The 15000-nt window shown below is 41.0% G+C and overlaps 1 protein-coding gene across 2 annotated transcripts in view; it reads left to right on the top strand.

Moving 5' to 3' along the window:
• pax5 (paired box 5) overlaps nt 1–15000 on the top strand; it is a gene marked incomplete at its 5' end in the record, with an annotated part of 57728 nt that overhangs the window by 10163 nt on the left and 32565 nt on the right. For both annotated transcript variants that reach the window (XM_083934439.1, XM_083934440.1), the window contains 3 exons: nt 5845–6010; nt 10110–10307; nt 11140–11204. In XM_083934439.1, the coding sequence (XP_083790565.1) occupies nt 5845–6010; nt 10110–10307; nt 11140–11204 (429 nt within the window). The remainder of the gene's footprint in view (nt 1–5844; nt 6011–10109; nt 10308–11139; nt 11205–15000) is intronic.

The following is a 15000-nucleotide window of genomic DNA, read 5'->3' as shown; positions in this document are numbered from 1 at the left end:
TCAAGACACATGGAGAGAGAGAAAGAGAGAGAGCGAGAGAGAGAGAGAGAGAGAGAGAGAGAGAGAGAGAGAGAGAGAGAGAGAGAGAGAGAGAGAGAGAGAGAGAGAGAGAGAGAGAGAGAGAGAGAAGAGAGACAGAGAACTGGTGGCGTTTTGTTGCGATTTCTCTTCTTTTGCCTATTTTTAAGTCGTCAGTCCGTGACGAGACAGATGAGAGATGAGAGAGAGAGAGAGAGAGAGAGAGAGAGAGAGAGTAACGGGAAGAGAGAGACAGAGAGAGAGAGAGAGAGAGAGAGAGAGAGAGAGAGAGAGAAAGAGAGAGTAACGGGAAGAGAGAGACAGAGAGCCCTAATGGACTTTATTTTCTGGATGGGGGAGCTCGAATATATTCTGCTTTATCTCTGTATTTCTTCCTCCTGGAAACAGTGAATCAATCAAACATTTAAGGAGGTGCCGGGCTTTTAACTCAGCTCCTATAAAGGGTAAATAAATAAAATACAACAGGGCTGTATAATGACCCCTTGTCCCCTGGCTGACTGTCCCTCTCTGAATCTCCGGGATGAAAATGAAGCTGCTGCCTCTGCCAACAGTTTCCCCCTCTGGAGATTGTATGGGTTTAGCTTTTATGGAAGGACCTTTAAAAGCCAAGACCCCCCCTAATTTGGCAGAATCTTTGTATCTAATTTGCAACAAAACCTCTGGAGCCGACAAATGTTGATTGAATTTCTGGGAGCAAGTGGCTAATTTGTTTGGTCAGTGTAATGAATTATTGGACCTTTGTCACTAAACTCACACAGCTGAGAGAAAACAGTGTCAAATTCTTCAGTTAGGAAATACATTTTTTAAGGCACAAGGAAGTGACTAGATTCTTCCTAAAATGCATGGCAATTCCCTGTTACAATGATAAAATCTGCAAGATCAAATGTAGTCTATTCTAGCACCATTTCTTGCACCACCTGATGCCTAATGTGTAAAAACATGGCATACAGCCTTTAAAATGCTACTTATTTGGAGAATTATGCCACAATGGCAGATAAACAAATGTCTTTATAGAATACGTAAGTTGTGGCGTTTGTCCCATCAGTATTTATAGGCTTGGAAAATAAATTTCAAACACATAATCCCCATAACCTACCCCAAGAATGGTGAGAGTCTGAACGACTAATGCCAACAGTAAATACACAGATAAGTGAATAAATAGTTATCTGGAGGTTTTTGTAGGTCACAAGTCATTCCTCTCCATCTCTTTACAAAGCAAGGCGTATTTCATGCCCTGGCCCAGATAGGAAGGGTGAAAGGAACCATTTCATTTACTCTTATCTGAGGAAGAGGGAGAGAGGGAGGGGGAGGCGGAGGGAGTGTGTGTGTGTGTGTGGTGTGTGTGTGTCTGTGGGGGGGGGTCTTCTCTGCAGATACCTGTGGTGGTGAGGAGGACGTGGCGCAGTGTGCTCCATAAGCGACCCTGCAAAAACTGTGCTTTTATTTGACGAAAGGTTTCAGGACATAATAATAAAGAAAGGAGGACAAAATAATGCCTTCACACAACTATACAAAACATTCACAGAGAGCGAGATTGTCCATGTAGGTCAGCAGGCTCAGTCTTGCTTTGAGGGGACACATGAAAGTAACTGTGTGTGTGTGTGTATGTGTGTTTGTGTGTGTGTGTGAGAGAGAGGGTTTTCTCTCTGCATCTCAGTACCCATGCAGCAGGACATACAGTTATGATTTCCAGTAAAATCACAGGGGTTTTTGGCCATGAACGGTTTGAGTCCATCCGGGGGCCTTCCAATGATTTTTCTATCGTCAACTTTCTAATAAAAAGGCTTGAAATGTCTCAAAATGTAACACAAACAGTGAGATTCATAAGTGGCAGAGTGTGTTTTTTTTTCAGCGTTAAAAAGTGACAGCCATCCTCTAATTTTTACCATTAATAAAACCAAAGAAATCATATTTGACCCCAGGGAGGTAAGAGTCCATGACCCTGTAATCTTTAGGGGCAGTGGAAGTGAGCAGGTATAAGTACTTGGGCATACAAATGAACAATAGATTGCTCTGTCTTGTGGCTACATATGGTTTTAAGTTAATTGCATCAACTGTTGCCCAAAAGAAACCCCCCCTTGGAGACAATAAAGTATACCTCATCTTATAATATCCTATCTTGAGCCAGTCAGGGAAAATCCTGCCATCCAATCATTTCTCTACTCTCAACCTTCTAATAAAGGGATAACATGTCTCAACATATGCATCTCCAGTAAATCGAGGACCCCATAATAAAGTCTGCTGTACAGATTGTAAAGCCTTTTGAGGCAAATTTAGGAACTATGATTTTGTGCTATGCATGTTAATACAATTGACTTGACTCTCCATCCTACACTGGGCCAGGAGCTGAGTAGTACCTGCTTACACTAAAAAAACACCAGTAGGCTCACCCACAGGGAAACCAACAAATCACAAATACACAGATCTCTATTTAATATTACTTCAAACAACAGATGCAGTATAAAACAGCTTCCTGCATGTGTGCTCCAAATTGCTGTGGCTACCTCTTCTCCTGATACCATATCATACTGTATGAATAATCTGTAAACCAGCTCAACATTTGGAAACTTTAGATAATTAGGTCAGTTGAAAGATCATTTTCATTCATAAAGTTAGGGGACTTGTGACAGTATTAATTATAGTCCCCATAAGTCAAGTTTCAAAAACGCTCCATCCTACATTTCCCATTATGCAAAGGTGTCTGCCTTAGACACAGTTCTGTTTGTGTCATTTCTAGCATTCGATCCCAAAACGAGATAACACACAAGGGTTATTTTCTCAGGACTCGACAAAGCTCCTCCAGAGCTTCAAAGACACACACCTGCCTTTACATGCATGAATGATAAACTGATTCTGACATGTAATATCAGTGGACTAAAGACCCCATATTAAGCTCAGTTGTATTTTTGGTTTCTACTAGAACATGTTTACATGCTTTAATGTTAAAAAAACACATTATTTTTGATCATACTGTCTGTCTGAATATACCTGTATTCACCCTCTGTCTGTCTCTTTAAGCCCTGCTCTTGAAAAAGTCCAGTCTGCTCTGATTGGTCAGTGTTTGTGTCTTCTGCTTCTGTACTATCGCCATCTCTGCACTGTCACTGCAGCCGGGGAATGACTGTAAAAGCACTACAGCAGCACTTTCTACCTATATTTAGTATAGTTGTGACATCATAACCCTAAAATAGTCCTGACAGCTTGTTTAAAGAAACAGTTTCTGAATGATCTCTTTGCATTTCTTTGTGGACTGATACTGTGATACTTTACAGTATCTATACAGCACCTTGGCCTGCTTTATAATTAAAAAAAAAACCCCGTCTTTTCAAAATTTAGGACCTTTAATGCACCTGTCCCACCACAGCCATGTCAACACATATCTGAAAAATTAAAACATGCACCAACTCAGGAGTCGTCCATTGGAGCTCCTTTACTTAAAAATATTTGATGATAAATGACAAATGCTTTTGATGCAGCTGATGTGATTATAATGTCTTTAAAGTTCATGCTGGTTGTTACATTTAATGCCATTTAGACTTTGAGTCTGGGTTGAGCGTTCACAGACATTGCATAAATACAACTCTGTCTATATATTGGTGTCTTTTGTAAAGAGTGATTGCCTTTCAAATGGTGCTGTCTGCAGCAGGCATCTACATAATGAGGTTTCTTCTATCTCAAAAAATAAAGTAGTAAGGAAGAGAGTGAGCTCCCCTATCAGCCGTTTGGAAGTAGCTTTGTTTTATTTCACAGAAAGAGACTTTAGACTTCACATTTTGGTATTCATCCTCCTTGTGTGCATCTATTTATATTTGAGCTGGAGGACTGTGTGCGAACTGTGTGTGTCTCTCTTTATTTTATGCTGATGGAGGGAAGAAGAGGACAGGGGGACAGGTTCCGGGGACAGCTTTGGGTTTAAGGGGGTATCCCTGCTGGGGTAATGTGTTTAAAATCTATTACCCCCATAGCTAGGATTAGTGTGTGTGTGTGTGTGTGTGTGTGTGTGTGTGTGTGTGTGTGTGTGTGTGTGTGTGTGTGTGTGTGTGTGTGTGTTTGCGTGCGTGCGCGTGCATGTGTGTTTCCCCTAAAGACATAATCACTATGGTAATACAAAAGCCAGTGGATTATGTGGTAGAAAAAATGTGCTTGATTTATACTGTGCCTTTGGTGAGATATATACAGCATATACACACACTATTGGCTGATACAGTGGTTAGCATTGTCGTCTCACAGCAAGAAGTGCCCGCAGGTTGTGACCTGGCTCGGCTGTTTGGAGCCTTTCAATAGAGAGTTTGCAGAGGTGTGAATGTGTTTAAGTGCTGAGACTGCTGACCCATACGGGCGCTACCTTCCTCCAGTGCATGCTGGGATAGGCTCCAGGACCGCTATTAGAGTTGAGACAGTTAGTTGGCTAATCAATTAGCCGACTGACAGCAAATTAATTGGCCATACATTTGATAATTGATTAATTGCTTTAGTCAATTGTAAGCAAAACTACCAATAATTTTCAGGTTTCAGCTTCTCCAAAATGATAATTATTTTCTCCTTAATAGTAAGATGTCACTTACTGCTATTTAAATCTGGCGATCAAAAGCTGAAGTTTGTCAGATTAATTGACATCTATGGTTTTCTTAGCCTTAATTATTACAGTAGTAGAAGAGTGAAGGATTCAAACAGTTTATAACGGTTCCTCGTAAAGAATTATGTAAAGGTTCAACTTGGCGTTCTGCTATTCTCGTGTGTACAAGTCTTATTCTCTTTCATTCACTTCCACCTATACTTGCATCCCTCAGGGGGAATATTAGTGGTATGGTGCCAGGGCCAGGCCTTGGTCAATAATTAATTGAAATCCCCTCATTTAGGTAAGATCTTAGCTTATTCAGCCCCGGGTGAAAATAGGCCAAGTTTGCACTTTGGAATAGTCAAACTGGAACTAGTATTATGCTGAGCCAGATAAATCAGTGGCGGAAGAGAAATCACATGTATTTGAGATAGTAAATTGAATCCTGCAGCTTTGGGATCCTGAGTGTGGCTCTGCGGAAGTTAATATTTCTTAACCAAACCTCATAAATAATAATAAGGCATATAAACACACATACAAAACAACTTCAGTAGCTAAATAAGAGATTTCTTGCACAGGGATATTTTCAGTGTCAGTCAGTGATTTGAGGGAGCTGACATGCTTCGATTTTTACTAACATTGTTTTAATGTTCAGCTTGACCAACTGTTGAACCACGGAAACAAGCACAACATAGTGTTTTTCTCAAAGTCTGGCTGAGCAGTTGTCAGTCGACTTCTGTCTTTCACTGGACAGGAGAAACAGTGAAAGGGGGGAGAACAGGCGCCATTAAAGCCGAGCAAATAATGTAAAATGTGGAGGCTTTAATCTGCACTGGAATGTGGCTATTGGATGTGATATTTATGTAAACATTACTGATTTTGATGATCATATTGGAAAAGCAAGAGTTACTTTCTTGTACCTATCCATTATTCTGTTGTGTCACTAATAATGCAGTATATTAAAATGTTTTAAACACTGATTTTCTTGGTAATTGTGTACTTTTTATTTGTTGCGCGCATAGCTAATGCCACACTTATTTAGTCCTTTAAAATCCTTGTCTCATAATTGATTATCAACCACTTTCATTTGGTCCCTCCTATTTGAATAAGTTTACCTTTTACCCTCATTTCATTGCCTGTAATTAAATTTCTAGGCAGCCATAATATTTCTCTCTTTCTCACTCATCCTTGACTTTGATTCCTTTCAAATAGTGTCTTTTCTCTCTCTCTCTCTCTCTCTCTTCTAGGACATGGCGGAGTGAACCAGCTCGGAGGTGTGTTTGTAAACGGCAGGCCCCTCCCAGATGTGGTGCGACAGCGAATAGTTGAACTCGCCCACCAAGGGGTACGGCCCTGCGACATTTCACGCCAGCTACGAGTCAGCCATGGATGTGTCAGCAAGATACTGGGCAGGTAAAGGCACACAGACTCCCATGACCGTATAGTGTAGGGCTGCGCGATATGGCAAAAATCTTCTGCCCCGATATACTATAAGTAATTTCATATCTCGATAACGATATATCTCACAATCTAGCCCTTTTTTTTTAGATATTCAATAAATAAATAGTCCATATAAAATAACTACATTGTAAAGCCTATTTTTGTATATCACTTTGTAAAATAAATAGTTCACAAATGAAAATGAGTATTTTCTCATTTCATTACAACATAACATAACATAAGGTGCAAGGATCAGGTCGAAAAGCATCATTCAAATGATGTAAATATTACTGGAAACGCAGTTTGGCTGCTGGTTTTTCGATGTCGGGATAAAAAACAATATCGAAAAATATACAGTATGTAGGCTAGATATTTTTACTGTTTTGATGATATATATTGGGCTGAAAATATTTACATCCTTTTAACACTCAACAGTGTGCCGACAGACTGTTAGGGTGTGCTACCTGGCACTCCTCAGACAGCTGGCTAAGGTGTATAAAATAATGTTGGCTTCCTGGAATGGCAGCCGCAAAACATACATTTTTGAAGTGCAATGTCTGAAACATGACAGCTTAAAGTTAATTTTTGGGTCATTATGCTTATGCTCGGTGTTAACATGTGTCAAACGAAGCTCCTGTAAGCTCCTGTAAGGTCACACGGACTCCTTTAGTGTCCGTTTCTTTGATTCCTTCAGCACTGTGCACAAGCTGCATTTTTAGTGGCGTCTGCCATGCCTCATATTTGTCTCACTATGGTCTCTACCCTTATACCTCTCTACCCTTTTTAACCTTCCTTTCTCCTCTCTGTTTCCTGTATTTCTCATCATATCCCTCTCAATTTTTCTGTGTCCCTCCTCAGAGAAAAAAGGGGTGGGTGGGTGGGGGTCCTTTTCTCTTTCGCCTTTTCAAAGCTAAATTCAAGAGTAAATCCCTGCTCGTTCCATCCCCCGGAGAAGAAAGGGGGACAAAGGGGAAAAGATTCATCACTTTTTGGAATTAGCATCAAAATGAAAGTGGCACCATATTTCTGCACCCCAAAAAAGAAAAAAAAAAGACAGAGGGAGATGGAGAAAGGGAGAAAGACAAGAACCAGGAACACAATCAAAAGGGAAAAGGCGTGTTAAAGAAGAAGAGTGCAGGAAAAAACAAATGAGAGGCAGAGAGACCATTTGAGCGGACGGAGGGGAAGGATTAGCTACAGCGACCCTCAGCTATATCAAAAAATGTGTTGGTCATTGTTCTCCCATGACTCTCTCTTTCTGTCTTCCTCTCTCTATCCCCCTCTCTCCCCTGTCCTGGCCGTTCAACTCACTGAAGCGTTACCGTGGGGGGGTTGAGGGATGGAAGAAGGGAGGGAGGGTTGTTTTATCCTCTCCTCTCTGTCTCTCTGGTGCCAGCAGAACAAAAACACCAACTCTACCAATCTGTGTGTGTGTGTGTGTGTGTGTGTGTGTGTGTGTGTGTGTGTGTGTGTGTGTGTGTGTGTGCGCGCGCGAGCATGTGCATGTATTAGCTCATCGTTGTGCGGATATCAATAACCATGCTCGTTTATTCACCAATGATTCAGCTGTGAATAATTTAAATAGTTTTCCATTTGGAAATAAATTGTTTTTTCCTTTAGCTGTGTTTATACTCCAGCTGTGAATAGTCTGAATGTACAACACACCCAAATATGCACAGCACTCACGCAGGCATATGAGCGCACACACACACAAACACACACACACACACGCACGCACACACACACACACACACGCATACACGCGCGCGCACACACACACACACACACACACACGCACACGCGCACACACGCGCACACACGCGCACACACACACACACACACAGACAAGGAAACGCACATTTACAGGAACACACATCTTCACGGAAGGGATTACTCTACCGTACAGCAGGAGAGGGAGAGAGAGAGAGAGAGAGAGAGAGACAGAGAGTGAGAGAGTGAGAGAGAGAGAGAGAGAGAGAGAGCAGGTTTAAGACTGACTGACAGCTTGCATCCACACACAGCATCCCCCCTTTTTTCTGCAAGCTGTGTAGCGTATTTGCTGTCCTCCCACCCCCCTCCCCCATGCCCCTTCTGCATGCAAATACATTCATGAAATAGCCATGGTGGACACGAAACGCCTGAATCTGTGTGCGTGTGTGTGCGTGTGGTGTGTGTGTGTGTGTGTGTGTGTGTGTGTGTGTGTGTGTGTGTGTGTGTGTGTGTGTCACAACATGAATTTGCCAAGAAAACAACAGCCAGCACAAGTCAGACATCATGAATACTTTTGACATGGCATTTTGTCACTGACTGTTATTTTATCAAATCCATTGAAACAACAATAAGTCACAAAATTACACATTGCAGTACAAACCTCTATACTCATATTGTAGCTCATTTACAGCTACGCAACACACACACTCTTCTCATGTGTGTTCTCTGTCTTGACGACATGTAACGTTAGACAGTCAATCACCAGCATTATTAGATCTTGGTACAAGCATACATCCTGCTTATTGGTTCACTGACACAGATGCGATTTAAGCCTTAGATATTTAAATTTGGTATTGAATGACAAGGCATTTTAGTCTGCGCCTAAAAGTACTGAAATCCGGTACCCAGCCCTGATTTAGGCTCAAGGATACCAATATGCCCGACTAATTAAGGCTTTGAATATAACTTATGTCCTTGCTCTGCCTCAGAGAGCTTAGAGAAGTTTCCTTTTCTCAGTCTGATGGTTGAAGACCTTTTGCAAGGGATACCAAAGCAGCCGCATAAATAACTGCAGACAAAAGCAATGGAACAAAAAAACCATATGAAAATAGACAACATAACTCAAAAGGCCAAATAGGGCATAGAGAGAAAATACCAATGTCGTCCTTTGCCATAGTATTTACTAAATTTGTTGAGAGTTATCTGTTTCCTGTCCAAACATTAGGGACATAAATATACGATGCAATGATCAAGCTGTCAACCATTGTCTCTTTTTAAGTCTATCTCACTGGGCACTAGTTTTTTCTCCTGTCCATACTGGCCGGATATCATCCAAAGTGTTTTCCTTTTTAAATCTCAGGAAGTGTATTCTTGCTAAATTGCAGTGGAAAGATTTACTGTGCACAAATTTCATACTAAAAAGACTGTGACTTCTGAAGACAACCACTTTTGACAAAATCAGAATCATCTTAGCTTCAGTCAACTATACCAATGCATTTTTGCACAGGACAGGCTCTGTGGATTTTTGCAGCCCATCGGTCACCTCACTTCACGATGTCAGTATGGACAGTGAGAATGTGAGCCCACCCATCCTTCAAGAAATGGGATGCAAGACAAGAGGTTCATAGCTCGGGTGCAAATGGAGAAGAGTGAGGGACAAGCCAGATAGACATAAAGTGTTTTTGAATTCAAGCCAGAGAGAAGTCCTGACTGCAGTGGGAAGGTTGTTCATCTACTGAGGAGGGGAAAGAGTGGAACAATTTCCAAATCACCACAAGGTATAAAGTGTCACAAATGCACCAAATCTGATTTGAATTGCTCCTGTTAAACTACAGCTATTCTAGCCTGAGAACTTAGCTTTAAAAATAAATTAAACTATATATTTGTGACCAATTTTCAGTAGGAACCAGTGGGCTGGGTACCATTAACATATTAGTTAATAATAAGAAAAAAACAGCCTTATAAATAATGTGAACCCTTTCTTATGTACTGTAGGTGGGATTTGATTACTTTTGCAAAATTATCTGCATTGATAAATAATTCAAAAATACGCAAGACCAACTGATCAGATCACACAGTCATGGATGTATAAACTGTATGATTCAACTTCTCAGCCTCATCATTAATACATGTTGCATTAAAAAAAATCATTACATTACAAATATCAATATAACATGATATATTTCAAAACAATTTTAAACACAATGTGGGACTGGGAGCAATATACAATTAAATTTAGATTTTTATGGATTCAATTCAATTTTGTTACAGCTTTTATTCAACGCTTCCTTTATAAGTACTACAACATTCTTGTGTTGCCCCTTTTGACCATAACAAGCATCTTCTGCGCTTTGATTGGCAGGTACTATGAAACAGGCAGTATCCGCCCTGGGGTGATCGGGGGATCCAAACCAAAGGTTGCTACTCCCAAAGTGGTCGACAAGATCGCCGATTACAAACGCCAAAACCCCACCATGTTTGCCTGGGAGATCCGGGACAGGCTCCTGGCCGAGAGAGTGTGTGACAACGACAGCGTCCCCAGTGTCAGCTCCATCAACAGGTACTACAGTCAATGTAATCTGGGTGTTTGACTATCAACTAATAGCAACAGGTTCTGAGCGTAGGTAGAGCTTGGAGCAATATAATACCTTGTGTTTTATGTGTGTGTGTATGTGTTTGTGTGTGTGTGTGCGTGTCCGGGAGTGGAAAAGAGAATGGCAAAGAGGCCCCAGTCTCCATATGTATGAAGTGGCTGCAGCTCAGTGGTTCAACACGATGGTACAATGACAACCCTTTCCCTCGAGCATAGAGGCAAGAGAGAGAGGGAGGGATAGTGAAATAAGAGAGAGAAGAGAGTGAGCAAAAGAGGCAGACAAAAGGGAAGGAAGGTGCGCGAGAGTAAGGACAGAAACGGACACAAAAGGAAAGGAAAGAAAGGGAAAAGGAAAGACATGAGAGGAGAGGAAAAGAGGGGGAAAGGAAAAGAAAGGAGAGGAAAGAGGAAGAAAAGGCTCGCATGAGCAGCCAAGCAGGAAGTGTGAGGCCCCACTGCCATGTCAGCCTCCCTTACACACACACACACACACACACACGCACACACACACACACACACACACTTTAGCTCCCACGATGGTCATGTTCTCTCTGTCACTCAGAATCCTCTCTCTCTCTCTCACACACACACACACACACACACTCACACACAAACACACGCACACACAAACACACGCACGCACACACACACACACACACACACACACACACACACACTCACACACAAACACACACACACACGCACACACAAACACACGCACGCACACACACACACACACATACACACACACAAAAACGTCCACTTCACACACACTAATATCTCCTCTCTCCTCCTGCAGGATCATTCGGACAAAGGTTCAGCAGCCGCCCGGCCAAGCAGGCTCAGTGTCAGCTCACAACTTAGGTAGGTCTGCTGCTATAAGAAATCCTGTTTCAAACTGTCAAAGCAAATTTTACAGCAGACCCGTTTTTGTGTGAATCTCTCAGGAGCCTCGTGTGCCCCTATGTGGAATAACAAAAACTATTGAAATTCTTGACCTTAACTCAAAGTGAAAAGAAATCCAAAGGTCTTTACTTGAACGCTTTAATCAAGATGTCCCAAAAAAATAAAGAGTCCAAAACTCAAGTTAGTGAAGAGGAGGTAGGTTCCTGTTTTGTCCATTATCTGCTCAATGAGAATATTTAGATTTTTAATTGAGGCACACTGACGGTTTGTGTGATTGTTTTGGGTTAATAAAGGCCTTATTGTCAAGTGTACAGTGGAGGGCTGAGAGCAGAAAGAGGAGAGAGTGAGGGAGGACTACATGCAATAAAGGCGTCAAGCTTAACACCTCCATAAAACAATTATCATGATCACAGAATTGTCTGCTAATTGAGATCATGATTGTGAATAGAGTATTTTCAGTAAGGCTGGATTACTAACTGGACCTCTCAGGGGATATGAAGGCCCACTTTTAATATGTACCAGTTGGTTTTTGTTTGTTTTATTGATTGCAAATTTGTTTGGGAATATGCACCGCTAAATGAGATAATTTGCTTAAATGATAAAGGCCTCAAAGCAGGTTCTGAATTATGACTGGTCCACTGTACTCATATTCTGCCTCTTCCCAGATGAAGTAGTGGAAAGTAATTTAGTAATTTGCTTAAGTACTGTGCTAAAGTACAATTTTGAGTTACTTGTACTCACTTGAGTATTTCCAATTTATGCTGCTCTATACTTCTACTCCATTACATCTCAGAGGTGAAGATTGTACTTTTTATTCCATTCATTCACAGTTTCTTTACGAATTCAGATTATTAATACACAATATAATCAACTAATACATTATGATGTAATATTATAGATTAACTACCCAGCAGTATATTAAGTCATTTAAATGAGCTCCGCTTTTACCAGGAAGGGAAGGGGATGAACACATAAATCAATAATTATAATCAAATAATAGATTTTATTCTTAAATCGTTGATTCTGCATAGTGAATAGTTTAACTATTGGCACTTTAAGTATATTTTTGTTGCTAATACTTTTGTACTTTACTTAGGAACATTTTGAAAGCTTGACTTTTACTTGTAATAGTAGTTCTGTACTACTAACTACAGTATCGCTACTTTTACTTAAAATATCTAGGTACTTTTTCCACTACTGTTCAAATGATTGATCTACAGCTGCAACAAAGTTAAATAATAAATAATAAGAAAAAGGTAGTCTCAGATGTGATTTGTAACTCTCCTCCTTCAGATTAAAATGGTTTGACTGTTCATTTGTAGTTTCTATTCATGTTACAGACAAGCAATACATCTATTACGCTTATGACTGAAATATTATTTCCTTTTACTCGATGGATATCGCTGAATATAAATAAATATGAGCCTCTCTCTCTCCCTCCCTCTCCCTCTCTCTTCCTCACCTTGCCCTGCAGTGGATTGTGTTTCGGTGTCTCTCATATCTTCATAATCACACATTGTCTATTAATCTAAATTAATTTCACACACACTGCTCCCTGACTCCTGCCTTTTACACACATTTAGCAGGCGCACACACACATGCATACACACCTAGATGCAGCCAGCCACACACACACACACACACACACACACACACACACACACACACACACACACACACACACACACACACACACACACACACTCACACACACGCACACACGCTTACAGATTACATAGATAAATCGGTCCCACTCTCAGGCGGAAAATTGAACATTTGGATTTGCAGAATAAAAGCGTTACGTCTGATAAAAAAAAGAGTGAAAAGAAAGAGAAAGGAAAATCAGATAATTGAAGTGCTAAATCAAGTGATGGGGAAAGGAGGGATATGCATTCATTATACTCTCCTTGTCGTTAGCGAAAGAGCAACGGCTAGAAGGGACCTTGATCCTCTGGTTTATCGTTTCTTTTTTTATTCCTTTTTTGGTCTTGCCTTTCTGTGTTTTGGTGAGGTCTGCTGGGAGAGAGGATTAGGATGTCTGTCTCTACACCTTTCTGTCCCTCCTGGGATACCATACTGTCACTCAACCCCATGTCCGCTTACAGGGGCACAGATAAGGGACCAAGGAATGAGTGACTGTATGTTAGGGTGTGTGCGTCTGTTTGTGTGTGTGTCAGGAGGCTGCAGAATGTGTGTGCTTGTGTGTGTGTATCACTGAAGCGGTGACAAGGATGTCGCTGTGTCGCCCAACGAGGAACTTGTCTCCTCCTGGGGGAAGATTAGAGGGAGAGACAACGAGGGGCAAAACACAGACAGACCCGCGTCCTTTGTGACTTTTTCCCCCCTCCAGGCCTCTATTTGGTGTGTATGGTTGAGTAAAAGTTTTAGAGGATTAAAGTGCATCTGTGTTCAGTTTAAGAAGAGAAAAAAAAGGATTTCTCTCATAGTTTTTTGTTCTGTATCTTCTATTGCAATGGTGTCATAAATAACTGAATCAAGAGACAGCTGAAACCGATAAATCTTCTGAAGTATTTTTGGACATATTCAAGGAACAACAGCAACAAATTTCTGTGTCATGTAGAGCCATCAAGGCATATTCTAACTGCAAATATATTATTCAAATATCGAATATGAAAATGAATATTTGATTGTGGAAAAAAAAAGCAGAACTATCATGGCTGTCTGCCTCGAGCGTTCTCGCGTAGGCCTGTGCCGCTGCTCCCTTAACAACTCTTAACATTGAATGAGGAAGGTCTACGGTCTTTAAATTAAGTTTATATATATATATATATATAACTATACACGTATTTGTATCTCGTGTTGTATTAGTTTGCACCCTTGTGGGCATTGCCCCCGAAAATCTATTTTTGCCCCCTTGCGCAAAAATAAATGTTAAAATATTTAACCCTACATGTTACTTTATTTTATTAAAAAAAATATTTGAACATAACTTTTGGAGGTTTTATTTGTCTGTTTAACATAATATATGAAACCATTGGCACCTGGTTATGTTTTAACCCCCGAGGTCTAACCAATTTTTTCTATTTTGGGTTAACCTGATGTTTTTTTTTGTTCAAACTGGACTATGAGAATATGCATGCTACAGTGATGTCACTTGAATGTATAAGTATCATATTACCATAAATACTACAACCACAGCCGAAAAACTAGGGGCACCCGGTAGCTCACCTGATAGTGCGGATGCCCATATACAGAGGCTTAATCCTCACTGTAACGGCCCAGGTTTGACCTCGACCTACGGCCCTTTCCAACATGTCCTCCCCCATTTTACAGATTCAAGAGATTGAATCTCACAATTCAATCAATCAAATTCTCACAGGCCTTGGTGATCAAGGCAATTATGGCTAAAAGAACAAAAAATACATTTGTTTCACTGAAGCCCCTATTTGCATTTAAAGGTGCTGTACAAACACCTTTCATACAAGAAGCGCAACACAAAGTCCATCCATCCATCTTCAATCGTTTGTCCCTATCGGGGTGACGGGGGGCTGGAGCCGATCCCATCTGTCATTGAGCGTACACCCTGCACAAGACGCCAGTCTATCGCAGGGCACATAGAGACAAACAGATACAGTCAACCATTCACTCTTACATTCACACCTACGGGCAATTTAGAGCAATAAATTAACCGAATACCTGCATGTTTTTGGACTGTGGGAGGAAGCCGGAGAACCCGGAAAAAACCCAGACAGACACGGGGAGAACATGCAAACTCAGGAACCAGGAACTCAGG

This window comes from Echiichthys vipera, assembly GCF_963691815.1.
Source record: "Echiichthys vipera genome assembly, chromosome: 2".
Classification (NCBI taxonomy): Eukaryota; Metazoa; Chordata; class Actinopteri; order Perciformes; family Trachinidae; genus Echiichthys; species Echiichthys vipera.
Note: the sequence above shows the minus strand (reverse complement) of the source record. Positions and strands in the feature narration are given on the sequence as shown.